The following is a 14,577-nucleotide window of genomic DNA, read 5'->3' on the forward strand; positions in this document are numbered from 1 at the left end:
GGTAAATAACTGATGCATTGTACTCTTATTCTTTAACAATTTTATATTAGTGTAGTCTTTTCCCCCAAAATTTATTTATTTATTTTTTTTTTAATTCATTTTCTTTGTGCAACGGTAAGTTAAGCACGTCTGAAATGTTCAGTTTGTATATTTGAATGTATTCAATCAATTTAAAAGAAAAACAGGGTGAGGCACCCTCCTTTAATTTAATTCATATTTTCCTGGTATAACATGTATTGAATGTTTCAAAGATTTAAAAAGATGAGGCATGCTCCTTTTAACACTTTTAAACCTTCACTATTAATAGCTCCCCTTTCTCCCAAATCAACTTTTAGTTCCACTTCCTCAACAAACCGGGCGGTGACGTCCGTGCGTCAGCGCCTGCTCCTCCACAGGACCGGGACAATTATTTCTCGTCTTGTGACACTAATAAAAAAATCATGAACCTCCATCCACACTCAGGGAAACAAATACAGGAGAAAAAATATTATATTCCACTATAAATAATTCAGGATTGTGTATCAAAAAGCAAACCCTTTTCTCTTCCGCTCAGCGGTTCCTGTGAAAACAGACCGAGGCGAGTGAACATAAACCAACCAACCATTTAACATGTTTTTTTACTTTATTCAACTTTAAAAATTCTGTACAAATCTAAGACTCAATATGCTAATTTACAACAAGGAAAAAGTACTGCATGCTGTATTTTATATTTTATTATTACAAAACACAGATAAGAGGTTTAAAAAAATAGCTGGAATGCATACAGACAAAAAAAAATAAAAATAAAACAAACCCAGGGCTACAGTGCTCTTTATGGTCCTGTAATCCAGCAGATTAACAATCTGACTGGCTGAAGAGGTTATTGAAACAAACGGCTTCATCCTGCTGCTGCAAGTCTTTCTGTCTGTAAAGTAGTGAGAGTGGCTGACGAGTCCAGCCGGGTTATGTTTCTGATGCTTCATCTGTTGCTTCTTTGCGCACTGCACCTTTACCCAGAAGGGAAAACTCTTTCTGGACGCGGCGACCGAACAGCCGCCGCCGCGTGAAAACAGCGAGGAGCAGCTGCTGCTTCTTCAAGTGTTTTGTTGTGTCCCCTCCCCACCACCACCTGTCCATGTCAGGGTCCTCAGAAGTCGGCGTCCAGCCTGAAGGTGTTGTCGGTGGGGCCCGACATGACGCCCATCCTCTGGTACTCTCCCACCCGCTTCTCGAAGAAGTTGGTCTTCCCCTCCAGGGAAATGTTCTCCATGAAGTCGAAGGGGTTCTCCACTCGGTAGATCTGCAGGAGGCGAGTCCACGACAAACAGATTAACATTAGTCGCTCATTTCCTCTCAACAAAGTGTCTCATAACGAGGAGCAGAGATCAAACATCAAGACCCCAAATCAGTGACACACTTGCATAGAAAGACGCAAACAAGTGACAAAAATACAGCAATTTGTACAAAAAATGTAAAATAATCTAATGTAAGAGAGACTAAAGGAATGTTCCAAGATGTGATTTAACAGATCACCCCGACCTCCTGTGTTATAAGGCACATCGCTTCCTGAGCTGAACCTAAAAAGCTCAAAATGACTGTCTGTGGTACATGAGATGGAATTTACCTTTAATTGTGATTATATCAAGTTATTTTAATCCGGGAAGATCAGTTTAAGGCTTTTTAAGAGCCATTTTAAAAGATTTTGTCCAAATCTAAGACTACAGGTTAAGCACTACAGAGTCAGTCTGACACATGAGGGACAGAGAAGTGGGTTCAGGTTCATCTGCAACAGGCATTTTTCCCAACAGCCTCAGCAGAGCGTCAGATTTAGGTTGAGTAGCAGATTTAGTGTTTTGCAACATCAGAAATGTTCAATTTCATGCAGCAGAAATGGACTAATTTTGACAGAAAGAATGATGGCAGATGATAATGTAATTTGAAAATGAAATTAAGACCTCAAAATTCAAATTCCAGTCTAATGGCTTCCCAGGCCTGTTATCCTAAGACTTAATAAACCTTGAGGCTGATCTCCAGCGGCGGCTCAGACAGGCGTCTGTTTCGTGCCGCTGCTCTCTGCCAGAGGACCACATGTCCTCCGTCAGACCTGCAGCGGCACTCAGCCCCCATCACCGGCTGAGGTCCGTACCCCTGCGCCTCTCATCATCGCCAGCCACCAAACCCCCTTCCCCCAGCCAGCAGGGGGCGCTAAACTGAACGTCTGACTTTTAGAAACTGTTACTGATTGCCACTGCTTTTTACTAAACTACAAACTGCAGCTGTAATGCACTAGTTTTTTTTCTTGTTCAATCCAATTTCATTTTTTCCACCTATTATACTGTCTTTTTAATAGTAGTAACCATACCAGTCGTAGTAGTGGTAGTTGTAGTAGTAGTAGTAGTAACTTTCCTCTCTGGTTATGAAAACATTACATTCCTTTGAGTTGTCAAATTCTTGAGCTGGGGTTTGCTCGACTCACGAGGCTTGTAACTCAACCTCCACTTGTAATAATCATTTTTTTCTTCTGTAAAATCACTTAAAAAGATTTAAAAATCAATAATTTTGCAGCCACAAGGGGCCGGCCGTACATTATCCACCACTTCAGGTTCAGTTTAGTTCAGGTTATTGCTTCCAACACTGAAGTACTGATCAATTCTGAAATAAATAAGCAGTCAAATGCTGGCACATCAGACTTTGAGGTCTTAATTTCCACAAACATGTTGTTTATCTCCATTTGTCTCTTAAATTTTCAGCTCATGAAAATACAGTTGCATGTACACTAACCTGCATACACTCAAGATTCATATTACAAAAATAAATACAAGAAACAGTGATGAGTTATGACACTCAAGTCCTTCACTTTTCCAACAAAATCTTTCAATGAAGGAAAGTGATGGGAAAAAGTCTTGAAAAATGTGTCCTGTTATGTTTTATAAAGTTAAGGGTAAGAATTCTGAAATTTGGTCTGGAAACATCTTAAAAGGTTGGAGAGGGGGATTCATTTTTCCCAAAATAAAAGAATTGGTGATTAAAAGGTGATTAATAGCCTGCACTGTGTATCATTTAGCACAGAAATGCTGTTACCTTGTTGAAGCCGAGCTCCAGCATCAGCCTGTCGGCCACGAACTCGATGTACTGCTTCATCAGGTCGCAGTTCATCCCGATCAGCTTGACGGGCAGAGCCTTAGTCAGGAACTCCTGCACACAAACAGCACAGAGCACGGTCAACACCTGGTCCTGGGACCCTCGAGGGGGCAGAGGACTGAGAAACCGGACCGAGGATCATCACAGCATCAGACTCCAAACAAGACGAGTTTATCCAATTCAACAGGTTTCCCATAATTTAGCAAGTAGATCAGAGGAACGTGGAACGGCAGCTGTTTAATTTCATGTTCAGTCGTGCATCAACATATTTTCCCTACAATAAGGCTGGAAATAAACCATCAAATTTAATTATGACTATGAATGAATCTAATTCAACACAACTTGAGACATTGACAATTTTTAGCGGGTGCAAATGATCAGATTAGTCTCAACATGCAGATTTTGCATTACTCGCATTGAAAGATTCAGGTCGGTGTTTTAAATCAAATTTGCAAGTCAAAGAAAGATGCAGATTGTGGCCGACAACAGGAGGTTTGTGCTGTTGAAGGTTCGTTAACCAACCTGTTCGATTTCCACGGCGTTCTTGATGATCTTGGTGACGGTTTCTGACGACGGCTTGTTCACCAGGTGTTTGAACATCAGGCAGGCGAAGTCACAGTGCAGACCCTGAAATCCACACACACATTCATTTTCAGAATCACCAAACATCAAATATCCAGATGTGTTGAGAGAAAACGGTCCCGTCTTTGTATTAATCACTGAAAGAGTCAGAGATCGAGCTCTGAACAACGATGCTCGACCTGTTCAGCTGCTCACCTCGTCTCTGCTGATGAGCTCGTTGGAGAAGGTCAGGCCGGGCATCAGGCCTCTCTTCTTCAGCCAGAAGATGGCAGCGAAGGAACCAGAGAAGAAGATTCCCTCCACGGCAGCAAAGGCAACCACGCGCTCTCCTGGAAACACACACACGCAAACATTCAGTTACGATCAATAACCGATAACGACCGCCAGGTGAAAACACACCTGCTCCACATTAAACATCTGATTGTGAAGTCGTGACTGTGGCTGCTGCATGGTGGGATGCACCAACACACACACACACACACACCACATGTACACACCGTATTCAGCCTTCTTGTTGCCGATCCAGTTGATCGCCCAGTCGGCCTTCTTCTTCACACATGGCATCGTCTCGATGGCGTTGAACAGGTATTCTCTGTGGGAGACAAACACTAATTTAAACCGCCATTTCAAAATCAATCAATTCTTTTAGCCCATTTCTCCTCCCATGCTCTCCTCTTCAGTTTGCTGTTGCATCCTGGCTCCTTTCTGACCTGCTCTGTATCCCTCACCATTTATTTTAGTTCCGATCCAAAACTCCAAAAAAAGAAAAGTAAAATTGTTAACCTACAAATGAACAGTAATGCAAAATGGGGCGCAGTAATGGGGCGAAAAGGAGCTTTTAAGCTTAATCTTATCCATTTCTTGAAGAATGTATTCTCCTAGAAATGGACAGGATAGGGAAAGGAATAGTGGGGAATTAATAACAAGGACAAAGTCCAACTGTGTTTACATAAGCAGACAGGATTGCAGATGCTCTATTTTCATCTAAAATTGAACAAGCACTCACTCCATGTTAGAGACATTAAGACTTTCCCTGCGTTCCAAATCGCATACTTATACTTTTTACTTTTAGTATGTACTGCAGCTGCCCTTACAAAGTATGTAGTTTAGTATGTATTGGGACATACTAATTCTTTTTTTCCCTACTAAATAGTATAGTAGTATGAGTATTGGAACGCAGGGTTGGTCGTGTGTTAGATTTGAGATCCGCTCATGTCGGAGCTGCAGCGTCTGACGCCTGAGGCTCACCTCTCCTTGGAGTCCTTGATGTAGGTGTCGATGAGCAGGCTGTACATCTCAGAGTGGATGTTCTCCATGGCGATCTGGAAACCATAGAAACACCTCGCCTCCGTCACCTGCACTTCCTGTGTGAAGCGCTCCACCTAGTGGTCAAAACAGAGCAGGTCAGGGACTGAGACATGAACATGATGGCTTTACTTCATTTCTTTGTGTCTGTAAGCAGGACAGAGGGAGGGATTCCTGATGAATGGCTGAAATGCCACTAATCTGAGTTTTGGATGCAATAATTATTGAACTGCACCACAAGACTGGAAGTTCATCATTTCAGTTATGATGTTGACTAGTAATAGAGCGCAAATGAACTGTATTCTCTTTACATTCATGAGTGTGTCTTAAGCAGAATCAAGAATAGAGTATGAAGGAGGAATTTAAAACAGGCCTCAGACACAGCACTGGCTTTGTGTGTGCAAGGCAGCACAGAAAGTGTTCTGCACTCACCAGATTCTCGTTGACGATGCCGTCACTTGCTGCGAAGAAGGCCAGCACGTGGGAGATGAAGTATCTCTCGTCGTCCTTCAGAGACTCCCAGTGCTGCAGGTCCTTCGACAGATCAACCTGAGGAGGTGAAAAAAAACTCCATTATACTTGCATATTTTATGTCCACTTCCACATGACACATGCTAATTGGAGCCTCAGCTAAAGTGTGAACTTGATGGGAAGGTCACCATCTAATCTGAAAATCGTGTCCTTTAATGTTCGTACCTCTTCAGCTGTCCAGAAGGAGGCCTCTGCCTTCTTGTACATCTGCCAGATATCGTGGTACTGGATGGGGAAGATGACGAAGCGCCTCGGGTTCTCCTTCAGCAGCGGCTCCTCCTCGGTGCTGCTCTTCTTGGTGGCTTTGGGCTGAACCACAGGAAGCACGAGAATGTCAACCACAAAGTGCACTAAACTGTCAGACTAGCACAGGCTTGTTAGTCAGAAAACTGCTGCTGCTGCTGCTTTATTAGTCACCCCAGCAGCTTCTCTGAGCCTGGTCAGATCAACCAGATCACCCAGTGACATGACTACTTTCATGCTCTGCTGCTCTTGTGCATTCATTTTGCTTCCACTACACAGTGAAAATATAAAACTTTACTACTTCAGTCACTGATACTTGAGGAGCTGTGTCCTAGAAAGACAAACACCCAGGTTTGTACCCATTTCTCTTTTCAACCACTGCACAACAAAATGTGAAATTAAAATAAAAACACACCATAAAACCATATGTAGTCCAAAGCAGCACTACATCATCTTTAAACCTAACCTTATCCCAAAAAGTGATGGTTATAGGACGTAACTACAAATATCCACAGGCAGATCTGCATGAAATTACAGAGAAAACACTGAATAGTGATCATAACCATCATATGGACCATTAAATATGGATTAATATGGATTATCTTCTCTCTAGTGTTTCCTCACTTCGAAGTGGCGAGTGTAGGATAGCGTTTCCTCAGTGTTTTCTTTTTTTAATTCCTTAGTGTTTTTAAATTTGTGTGTGTGTGTGTGTGTGTGTGTGTGTATTTATGTGTGGGAGAAGGGGGGGATATATCCTGTGTCTATTGTTTGTTGTATTGTTTTTATGTGTTGCATTGTTTTTATTGTTTTTATGTGTTTTTATGTAAAGCACTTTGGGCTGCTCCTTTTGCATGAAAAGTGCTCTATAAATAAAGTTTTGATTGATTTTTTTTTTTTATCATGTCCGGCTGTGAAACTAGCAGGGATTCAGTCTTACTCAAAAGTCACTGAAGTCACACCTATGCATGTCTTAAACCATGAAACATGAAAAATTAAAAAGGGAGATCCATCTACTTTGTAAGATAACACTTTAACCAGCTGCTGCGGTGCGTTAGTTTCAGCTGATCTGAGACCAGCTGTCACTGTTGGCGCCACATCCGGCTGACCGGCTTTTTTTTTCTTTTTTTGGGCGCCACAATCACCAAAATCATCCAAATCAAACGTATTGATCCACATTAACACAGACACACACGGCTCACATGGGAAATCAGTCGAACATAATGAAGTTTGAGTGTAAAACGCGGACTCACCTCGGTGTCGTCGAAGATTTTCCGCGCCGTTTTGGACGCCAGGATCCGCGTGGTGCTCAGGCTCGGAGGCTAAAAAGTAGAGAAAATATTAAATAAAAAAAAAAAGCATCTTACGTTACATCTCATGGCTGTTTTACATGTAAATCTGCGTTATTAACCCATATTATCCGGTGGAAACGCGGATTAAACACGGTTAAGGCGCTACTGAACAAGACTTGTAAAGAAAGACGCCTTCAATTTGTAAATAATTTCACAACACCGACTCAAACAGACAGTTAAAGAATGTGTGGCATTAAATAAAGATTAGATTAGTGTTGTTTGCATCTTACCGTGTTTTCCTTGTCGACATGGAGGGAGATTTTGCCGACCTGGGCGCTGATGGTGTTTTCATTGTTAGACAGGGGAGAGCGAGCGGCGAGCATTTTCTTTTCTTTTCTTTTTTTCAAATAAACTTAATCTAAACGGATAGAATAAATAATATAAGTGTTTTAAAAAAGACAAAAGACGCGGGAAAGTAAAAACTAAATTTAAAACAGTGAAGCTGGCTAGTGAAACTAAAGAGAAGTGAAGAGCAGAGAGGAAAGCGCAGACTGAAGTGGCTCTCTGTTGTCTCTCGGCTTTTTATTGAAATCTTGGCGGTAGAACGCGTCCAGCCAATGGGGGCGCAGCTCGTGCCGGGGGCTTTAAATCGCCGAGCGTCTTAGCCAATCAGATGGCCAGCCGCCAGCACGTCACCAGTCCGATACGTGCGGGAAATTCAAACGCTCTTTGTTTACCCGGAGTTACCAAACCGAGCGGCCGGCCGGCGTTACAAAACCACGGAAAAGGCGCCCTTACGCAACATTTAAAATTTATTCTGAATTCACAAATGTCAGATTATGTCTACTTTACATGCACCGCATCAGAGATGTGATGCAGACATGTGATATTTGATGTTAGTTTGCATTAAAAGCTGGATCTGTGGAAACGTCAATTCCAAATGTTCTATATTTAAAAAAATAAAATAAAATGGAATAAAATTACATCTACATAGTGGTGAACACTGGGTACATTAGCTGCAATTAATAATGGAATGTATGACTGTGAATCCACTAACTGCAAACATCTTTATATCTCTATTTCGTGAGCTGAAATATTGTCTATATGCCATTTCTAGGAGTATTTGATTCTACACTTTTATACACGCCTGCTGCCTCAACCAGACGATCCAGTTAGGTGTTATTGTTTTGTTTGTTCTGGATGATAAGTGGTTTGTTTCCCGCCGCCGCGCTTTCTGCAACAATGTTTTTAAAGGGCGTTCCGGGTGGCACTTTAGCGCCAAAAAACTCATTATTCGCATTATGTGCGAGATTAATTAACTAAAAGACAGTGTTTTGAGTCGTTATGACTGTGTATGTGTGTGTGAGTGTGCGTTTCAAAAGCAAAGAGCCCGGCTGCCTTTGGGTTTGATTCTGTTACAGAGCATCGAGTCGTGCTGTTTCTCTGTGAAATAATAAGTAATAACAAAGATAAACAACGCCCAAACAGACGGAATGAAGGGGTGTTTCTGTGTTTCGGTGAACTGCGTGGAATCTACCTTTCCTCTGTTCGGGTTTTGGTCTCAAAGTCGATAATTAAACGGCGAAATTTTCCCTCTAAAATGTTGATTTTGTAACTTTCTTCCGCGAACACGGGCGAGTCCTGATCAGCTGTTTCCGGTTTGCTCAGCCAATGGGAGCTCTGGTTGGCTGGAGGTAAAGACAACGACCAAGGTTTTTTCCTGCTTAAAAAATATTATTGTCCACCTAGCGGCTGGGATGAACCACAACACTATAGTCCATGTGACAACAACGATGTTTTTGCTCCTTTCCTTTCATACACAGTTTCTTTTTAATGGCAAAAGAGAAAACAAAGAACAAAGAAACTGGAAAACAGAAGTAAAATACAAAAATATAAAGGAGTTTATACACAGAGAATTACAATAATGTGAATGTTAATGTGAATTTCCCAGTCTGGGATCAATAAAGTATACCTATCTATCTATCTATCTATCTATCTAATAACTGCTCTCTGCTTACAATGGAGTTATGTGTGTTTTCAAGGGGTTTTGATGTGTTTCATACAGCTTTGTTGTTTTTGTTGTTAATAAAAATTATTCTTGACACAGAATATCAAGCTTCACCCGTCAGATAAATGATCTTAGCAGCTTTATCTGCTGGCACTGAGTCAGTATTACACGAGCATTTCCTCACTGATCACAGTTCACTGGTTGTAAGCTGGAAAAAATAACAGCTCTCCAAAAAACAGATAAGAGGTGACAGGGCATTGGGGGGGAAATGTACCTTTATTTCTGCGTCCTTACAGCAAAAAGAACAAACAGGATCATCTTCTGCACTAAATTTGCTCAGGAAAATAACTTCATGGGTAGAACCTGTGCACTCATATGCAGTTTTCATTTGATTACTTTGGTCAAGTGCAACCAAAAGAAATTATGAATGTATTTCTACTCAGAGTTAAAAAAAAAAAAAAAAAAAAAAAAAACATAATATAACATGACAATGGCCTGTTATGTTATGACAAGGTGGGGATTATGGCATGAGGAAAGAGTGCAAAGCAGCAGTTGTTGTGCTTTTGGATATGAAAAAAAAAATTAAAGCAATGCACAAAACACCCAAATGCAGCAGTTCTGGACCGTGGAGGTCAAACTGAGGTTCGGGGCACCATTGAAGTCCTCCAGGGGTAGGATTAGTTTGATTTAACACAAACACCTCACACTTTTAGATAAAGGAGAACCGAGTACAAACATCCCCAAAAAAAAAAAAAAAAAAAAAAAAAAAAGGGTTTCCGTCAGAAAAATCAAAAACTGGAGAAAAAAGTAGAATCCATGAACTGAACATGAACCTTCCACTGAATGTTTTACTAAAACCTCTGCAAAGAGTACTGCAAACTGCTGCTCCAGTAGAAGTACTGTCACTCTGCTGGTATGTGACTGCAGTAGAAGTAGAAGTACTGTTCCTCTGCTGGTATGTGTGAGGCCACGTTACCAGACGAGCTAAACACATTTTATGCTCGCTTTGACCTCCTCAACAGGGAGTCAGATGTAAAGTCTATTCCGCCTCCAGAGGACCAGCCACTGTCAGTATCCACAGTGGATGTGAGGAAAGTCCTGCTGAAAGTGAATATGAGTAAAGCTGCTGGGCCTGACAACATCCCTGGCCGTGTACTAAAAACATGTGCTAACCAGCTAGTAGATGTCATTACCGACATTTTCAACATATCACTGTCACAGGAGAGTGTTCCCACCTGCTTCAAGACAGCCACCATCATCCCTGTGCCTAAAAAGTCTGCAGTGTCTGATCTAAATGACTACCGCCCTGTGGCACTCACCCCCATCCTGATGAAGTGCTTTGAGAAACTGGTTCTCCAGCACATAAAGAACAACATCCCTGCCAGTCTGGACCCTCAGCAGTTTGCATTCAGAACCAACAGATCCACAGAGGATGCCATCTCCACTGCTCTGCACTCAGTCTTCACTCACCTGGAGAAAAGCAGCACCTACATCAGAATGCTGTTTGTTGACTTCAGCTCAGCTTTCAACACAATCTCCCCCATGAAGCTGATTGGAAAACTGAACACTCTGGGCATCAGTACCACTCTCTGCAACTGGATACTGGACTTCCTCACAAACAGACCCCAGTCAGTTCGGATTGGCAGTCTCTCCTCCTCCACTCTAGTGCTCAACACCGGAGCGCCCCAGGGCTGTGTGCTCAGCCCCCTCCTGTTCACGCTGTACACCCATGACTGCAACCCCCGACATGGAGAGAACTCTATTGTGAAGTTCGCAGATGACACCACCATCATCGGCCAGATCTCCAACAATGATGAGGTTTCATATCAGGAGGAAATCAACCATCTTGCAGAATGGCGCACAGAAAACAACCTACTGCTCAACGTCAGCAAAACCAAAGAGCTGATAGTTGATTTTAGAAAAAAGGAGGCAAAGACACACAACCCTGTTTACATCAATGGAGCTGAGGTGGAGCAAGTGAGCAGTTTCAAGTTCCTGGGAATCAACATAACAGAGAACCTGTCATGGACTTCACATATCTCTACCCTGGTTAAAAAAGCTCAGAAACGGCTGTATTTCTTAAGGAAACTTAAGAAAGCAAAATTCCCATGCCAAGTTCTTGTCAGCTTCTACAAAGGAACGATTGAAAGCATCCTGACTGGAAACATCACAAACTGGCATGGGATGTGCACGGCCCAGGACAGGAAGACTCTGCAACGAGTGATTAAAACTGCCCAAAACATCATTGGCACCCATCTACCAAGCCTCAGTGATATCGGGGAGATGATGCTCCATCTGCACTCCTCCATGTTTAATAATTTTATTTTTTATACAATCAATTAAGCAGTCAAGAGGGAACCACATTTTAATTTCATTATACAACCTGTTGTATAATGACCAATAAACTTCCTTGTATCCTTGTATCCTTGTATTTGACAGTAGAAGTAGAAGTTGTGTTGCTGTCCACATTTATTCCACATTTTTGCCAGTTGAGTCTAAATGGTCCTCACTGCAGATTTTCAAGGTGCAGCTTTTATTGTGAAATTTGGAAAATGACAAAACAGTAGAATCAACAAAGTAGAAGCAGGTTCCTCTTCTCATCTTTACTGACTGAGCTTTTATTGTGAAAGGTTCCACAGTCTGTCATTGATCATGTGTTCTCTGTGATGGATCTGATTTAAAATGCAGTGAAGGACAAAACTAAAGCAGAAATGGACTGAAGGAAAAATAAAACTACTGACTTTAAAAATACTAAAAAAAAAAAAAAAAAAAAAGAGGACAAGAACACAAAAAGTTACTCAGGTACAACAATGTGAGTAAATGTAATTAGTTACTTCCACCTCTGATACTACTACTACTAGTCGATAAGTAGGCTAATACTGTTACTACTATTACTACTACAACTACTACTATACTGCCACTGCTACTACTGCTATCACTAACACACTACAACCACTATTACTACTACTACTGTTACTACTGCTACTGCTACTGCTACTACCATTACTATTACTAGGCCTATTACTACTTCTGTTATTGCTACTACTATACTATTAACTTCATGGTAGTACTAGTCATAGTAATGCATTTTTCTTGACTTTTACATTTCATCATAGAGATGTATCTTGAAATCTATTGCTACTACTACTACTACTATGGTGAAATCTAGTAGTAGCAGTAGTAGAAATTGTGGTAGTAGTAACAGTAGTAGCAGTGGCAGTAACAGTAGTAATAGTAGTAGTACTTGCAGTAGCAGTAGTATTAACAGTAGTAGCCATAGTAGTAGCAGTAATAGTAAAAGTAGTACTGGTAGTAGTACCAGTAATAGCAGTAGTAGTGGTAGTAGTAGTAGTAGTAGTAGTAGTAGTGTTAGTAGTAACAGTAGCAGTAGTCATAGTAGCAGTAGCAGTATTACTAGTAGCGGTAACAGTAGCAGTAATGCATTTTTCTTGTTAATTGAATCATTCACTATATATTGTAATAATAACTTTATTAGGATTTGGAAGATGCTGCTTAACATTTTGGTGGACGATGCAGTAGTACAGTATTCTTACAGAGTACTACTGTATTGTCCACCAATGTAAGTATAGATTGGTATATTAAATTAGAAAATAATGGAAAAATTTGCTCCTAAAACCTGGTAAATATGTAATTCCAAATAAAATAAAGGAGTTTCTCTTTAAGATTGTAACCATTTCATGCTTACGAAGACTGATATATTACTCATGTTTAACAAGTTTTCAGCAGATGGATCTTACATAATAATTTTGATTATTATTTTGGCTGATTATTATATACATAAAATGATTTGGGTTAAAAAAAAAAAAAAAAAAAAAAAAAAAAAACCCTCCTTTTACATTTTCAAAGATTCTGATTTCACTATATATTTGACCACTACTGGGAAATTTAAAACTCATAAATCACAAACTGGCAAAAACCATTAGATTACTTAGACTTTTCAAATTTACTCCAGTTAATGTACAAACACTGAAGTTTTTTACTCTCTTCTTCTCTCTTCTTTCTTTTCCCTACATTTTGTTATTGTTCACTGTAATTGAGTATAATTTATTTTCATATTAATTTTATATACCTAAACATATATACAGCAATTTTTAATGAACAATGCATTTAACATGTATACTTCATGCAGCCTACTTGACTTTTTTTTTTTTCAAATAAAAAAGAAAAAATACGTATACAGCTTATAAAATACAGTATATGCAACACAGTATATATAGTATATGCAGTATATACAGTATGCAATACAATGTATACAGTATATGCAGTATATACAGTATATACAATACATGCAGTATATGCAGTATATATACAGTGTACATTAGTAGTAACAGACTCACTTTGGTTGTACTTTTCCAAACTTCCCGCCCTTGCGCTTTGCCGCCACAGGGTGTCGCTGTCACACCGCGTGATCTCAGCCTCCAGCAGCAGAGCCGTTTCTATTTTTTTAATGTATTTTTTTTTTTTATTATTATTTATTTTTGTATTTTATTTTTTATTGGCATGGCTGAATGTCGGTCAGTAAGGCGAATGGGCGGGTGCTTCGTCAGCCGGTGACGTGTGCCTCTCACGGCTTCCGGCGCGTGTCCACACGGCGCGTGCGTGACGCCAGGTGCCGCACTACTTCCCACAGTTGGACCAGAGGTGGGCGTGGCCATTCCTGATGATTGACAGCTGCTCTGTCCTATAACCGCGCGGACACGTCCTAGCTGCAGCTGATTGGACGAGCGCGCCGCCAGTGAGCTGTCCTCTCGCGGAATTTCAAACCGCACCAACATGGCGGCTCTTCTCGAAACTTTCTGTGATATTACGGAAACAGTTCGGCGAAATGCGTTTCTGAAAACATTTGAGGCGAGAAACCAAGGCCGCGGCTGCTGCATCTGCCTTCAGTTCACATCGACGGCGGTTCGTTTAAAAGTTTCGCGGGAGTTTCCGAGCGGCGGCGAGTCCCGCTGGAAGTCCGTAATTTGCATAAAGCAGCCTCGACCTCAACTTTATGCAAATGAGCAGACGCCGGCGTGACGCCCCGTCTCTCGGAGCGCAGCGCGCGGCGGCCCACATACACAATGAATGGGGAGCGTGGACATGAACCCGTGCGCACGTACCATCAACGTCGTCGTCTCCCATTGGTCACACCCCCTCAACGCTGCGCAGTGATTGGACGGGTGTTGTTACCGGGTGGCGTGGGGAGAGCAGCGGGAGTGGGCGGGGCCAGGATTGTGTAACGTGACACGTCACAGGGCCGCTGTCGTCAAGCAGCGCGGCCTCCGCACACACACGCACACACACACGCACACACACACACACGCACACACACACACACACGCACTGCTCCACTTTCTGTTTCAGAGGCTTCAGTCTTTACCTGTCCGTCAACCATCTTCAAATAAAGATTTACAAAAATAAATAAATAAATAAACATAGTCCCCCCCCCCCCCTCAAAAAAAAAAAAATAAAATAAAATAAAATAAAATAAAATAA

At 41.3% G+C, this 14,577-nt stretch overlaps 1 protein-coding gene and 1 non-coding gene across 3 annotated transcripts; both read right to left on the bottom strand.

Annotated features, from left to right (window-relative positions):
* Positions 1-600: 600 nt before the first annotated feature.
* On the bottom strand, positions 601-8,730 carry rrm2 (ribonucleotide reductase M2 polypeptide). 2 transcript variants are annotated; one of them, XM_030046702.1, is made up of 11 exons: positions 8,608-8,730; positions 7,361-7,488; positions 7,032-7,100; positions 5,704-5,847; positions 5,440-5,556; positions 4,951-5,084; positions 4,200-4,294; positions 3,898-4,031; positions 3,643-3,747; positions 3,061-3,174; positions 601-1,279 (listed from the first exon to the last, which is right to left on the bottom strand). In XM_030046702.1, exons 2-11 carry the CDS (start codon positions 7,451-7,453, stop codon positions 1,127-1,129), a joined length of 1,158 nt encoding a protein of 385 aa, XP_029902562.1. In that variant the 5' UTR covers positions 7,454-7,488; positions 8,608-8,730; the 3' UTR covers positions 601-1,126. The 2 variants fall into 2 exon arrangements, with proteins under 2 accessions (XP_029902562.1, XP_029902561.1); XM_030046701.1 differs by lacking the exon at positions 8,608-8,730 and having other exon boundaries at positions 7,361-7,663.
* Positions 2,016-2,149, bottom strand: LOC115356715 (small nucleolar RNA SNORD94). Its single transcript, XR_003927994.1, has one exon. It is a non-coding gene; the product is annotated as a small nucleolar RNA SNORD94 (small nucleolar RNA).
* Positions 8,731-14,577: the final 5,847 nt, after the last annotated feature.

The sequence above is a fragment of the Myripristis murdjan genome, chromosome 24 (assembly GCF_902150065.1).
Source record: "Myripristis murdjan chromosome 24, fMyrMur1.1, whole genome shotgun sequence".
Lineage (NCBI taxonomy): Eukaryota > Metazoa > Chordata > Actinopteri > Holocentriformes > Holocentridae > Myripristis > Myripristis murdjan.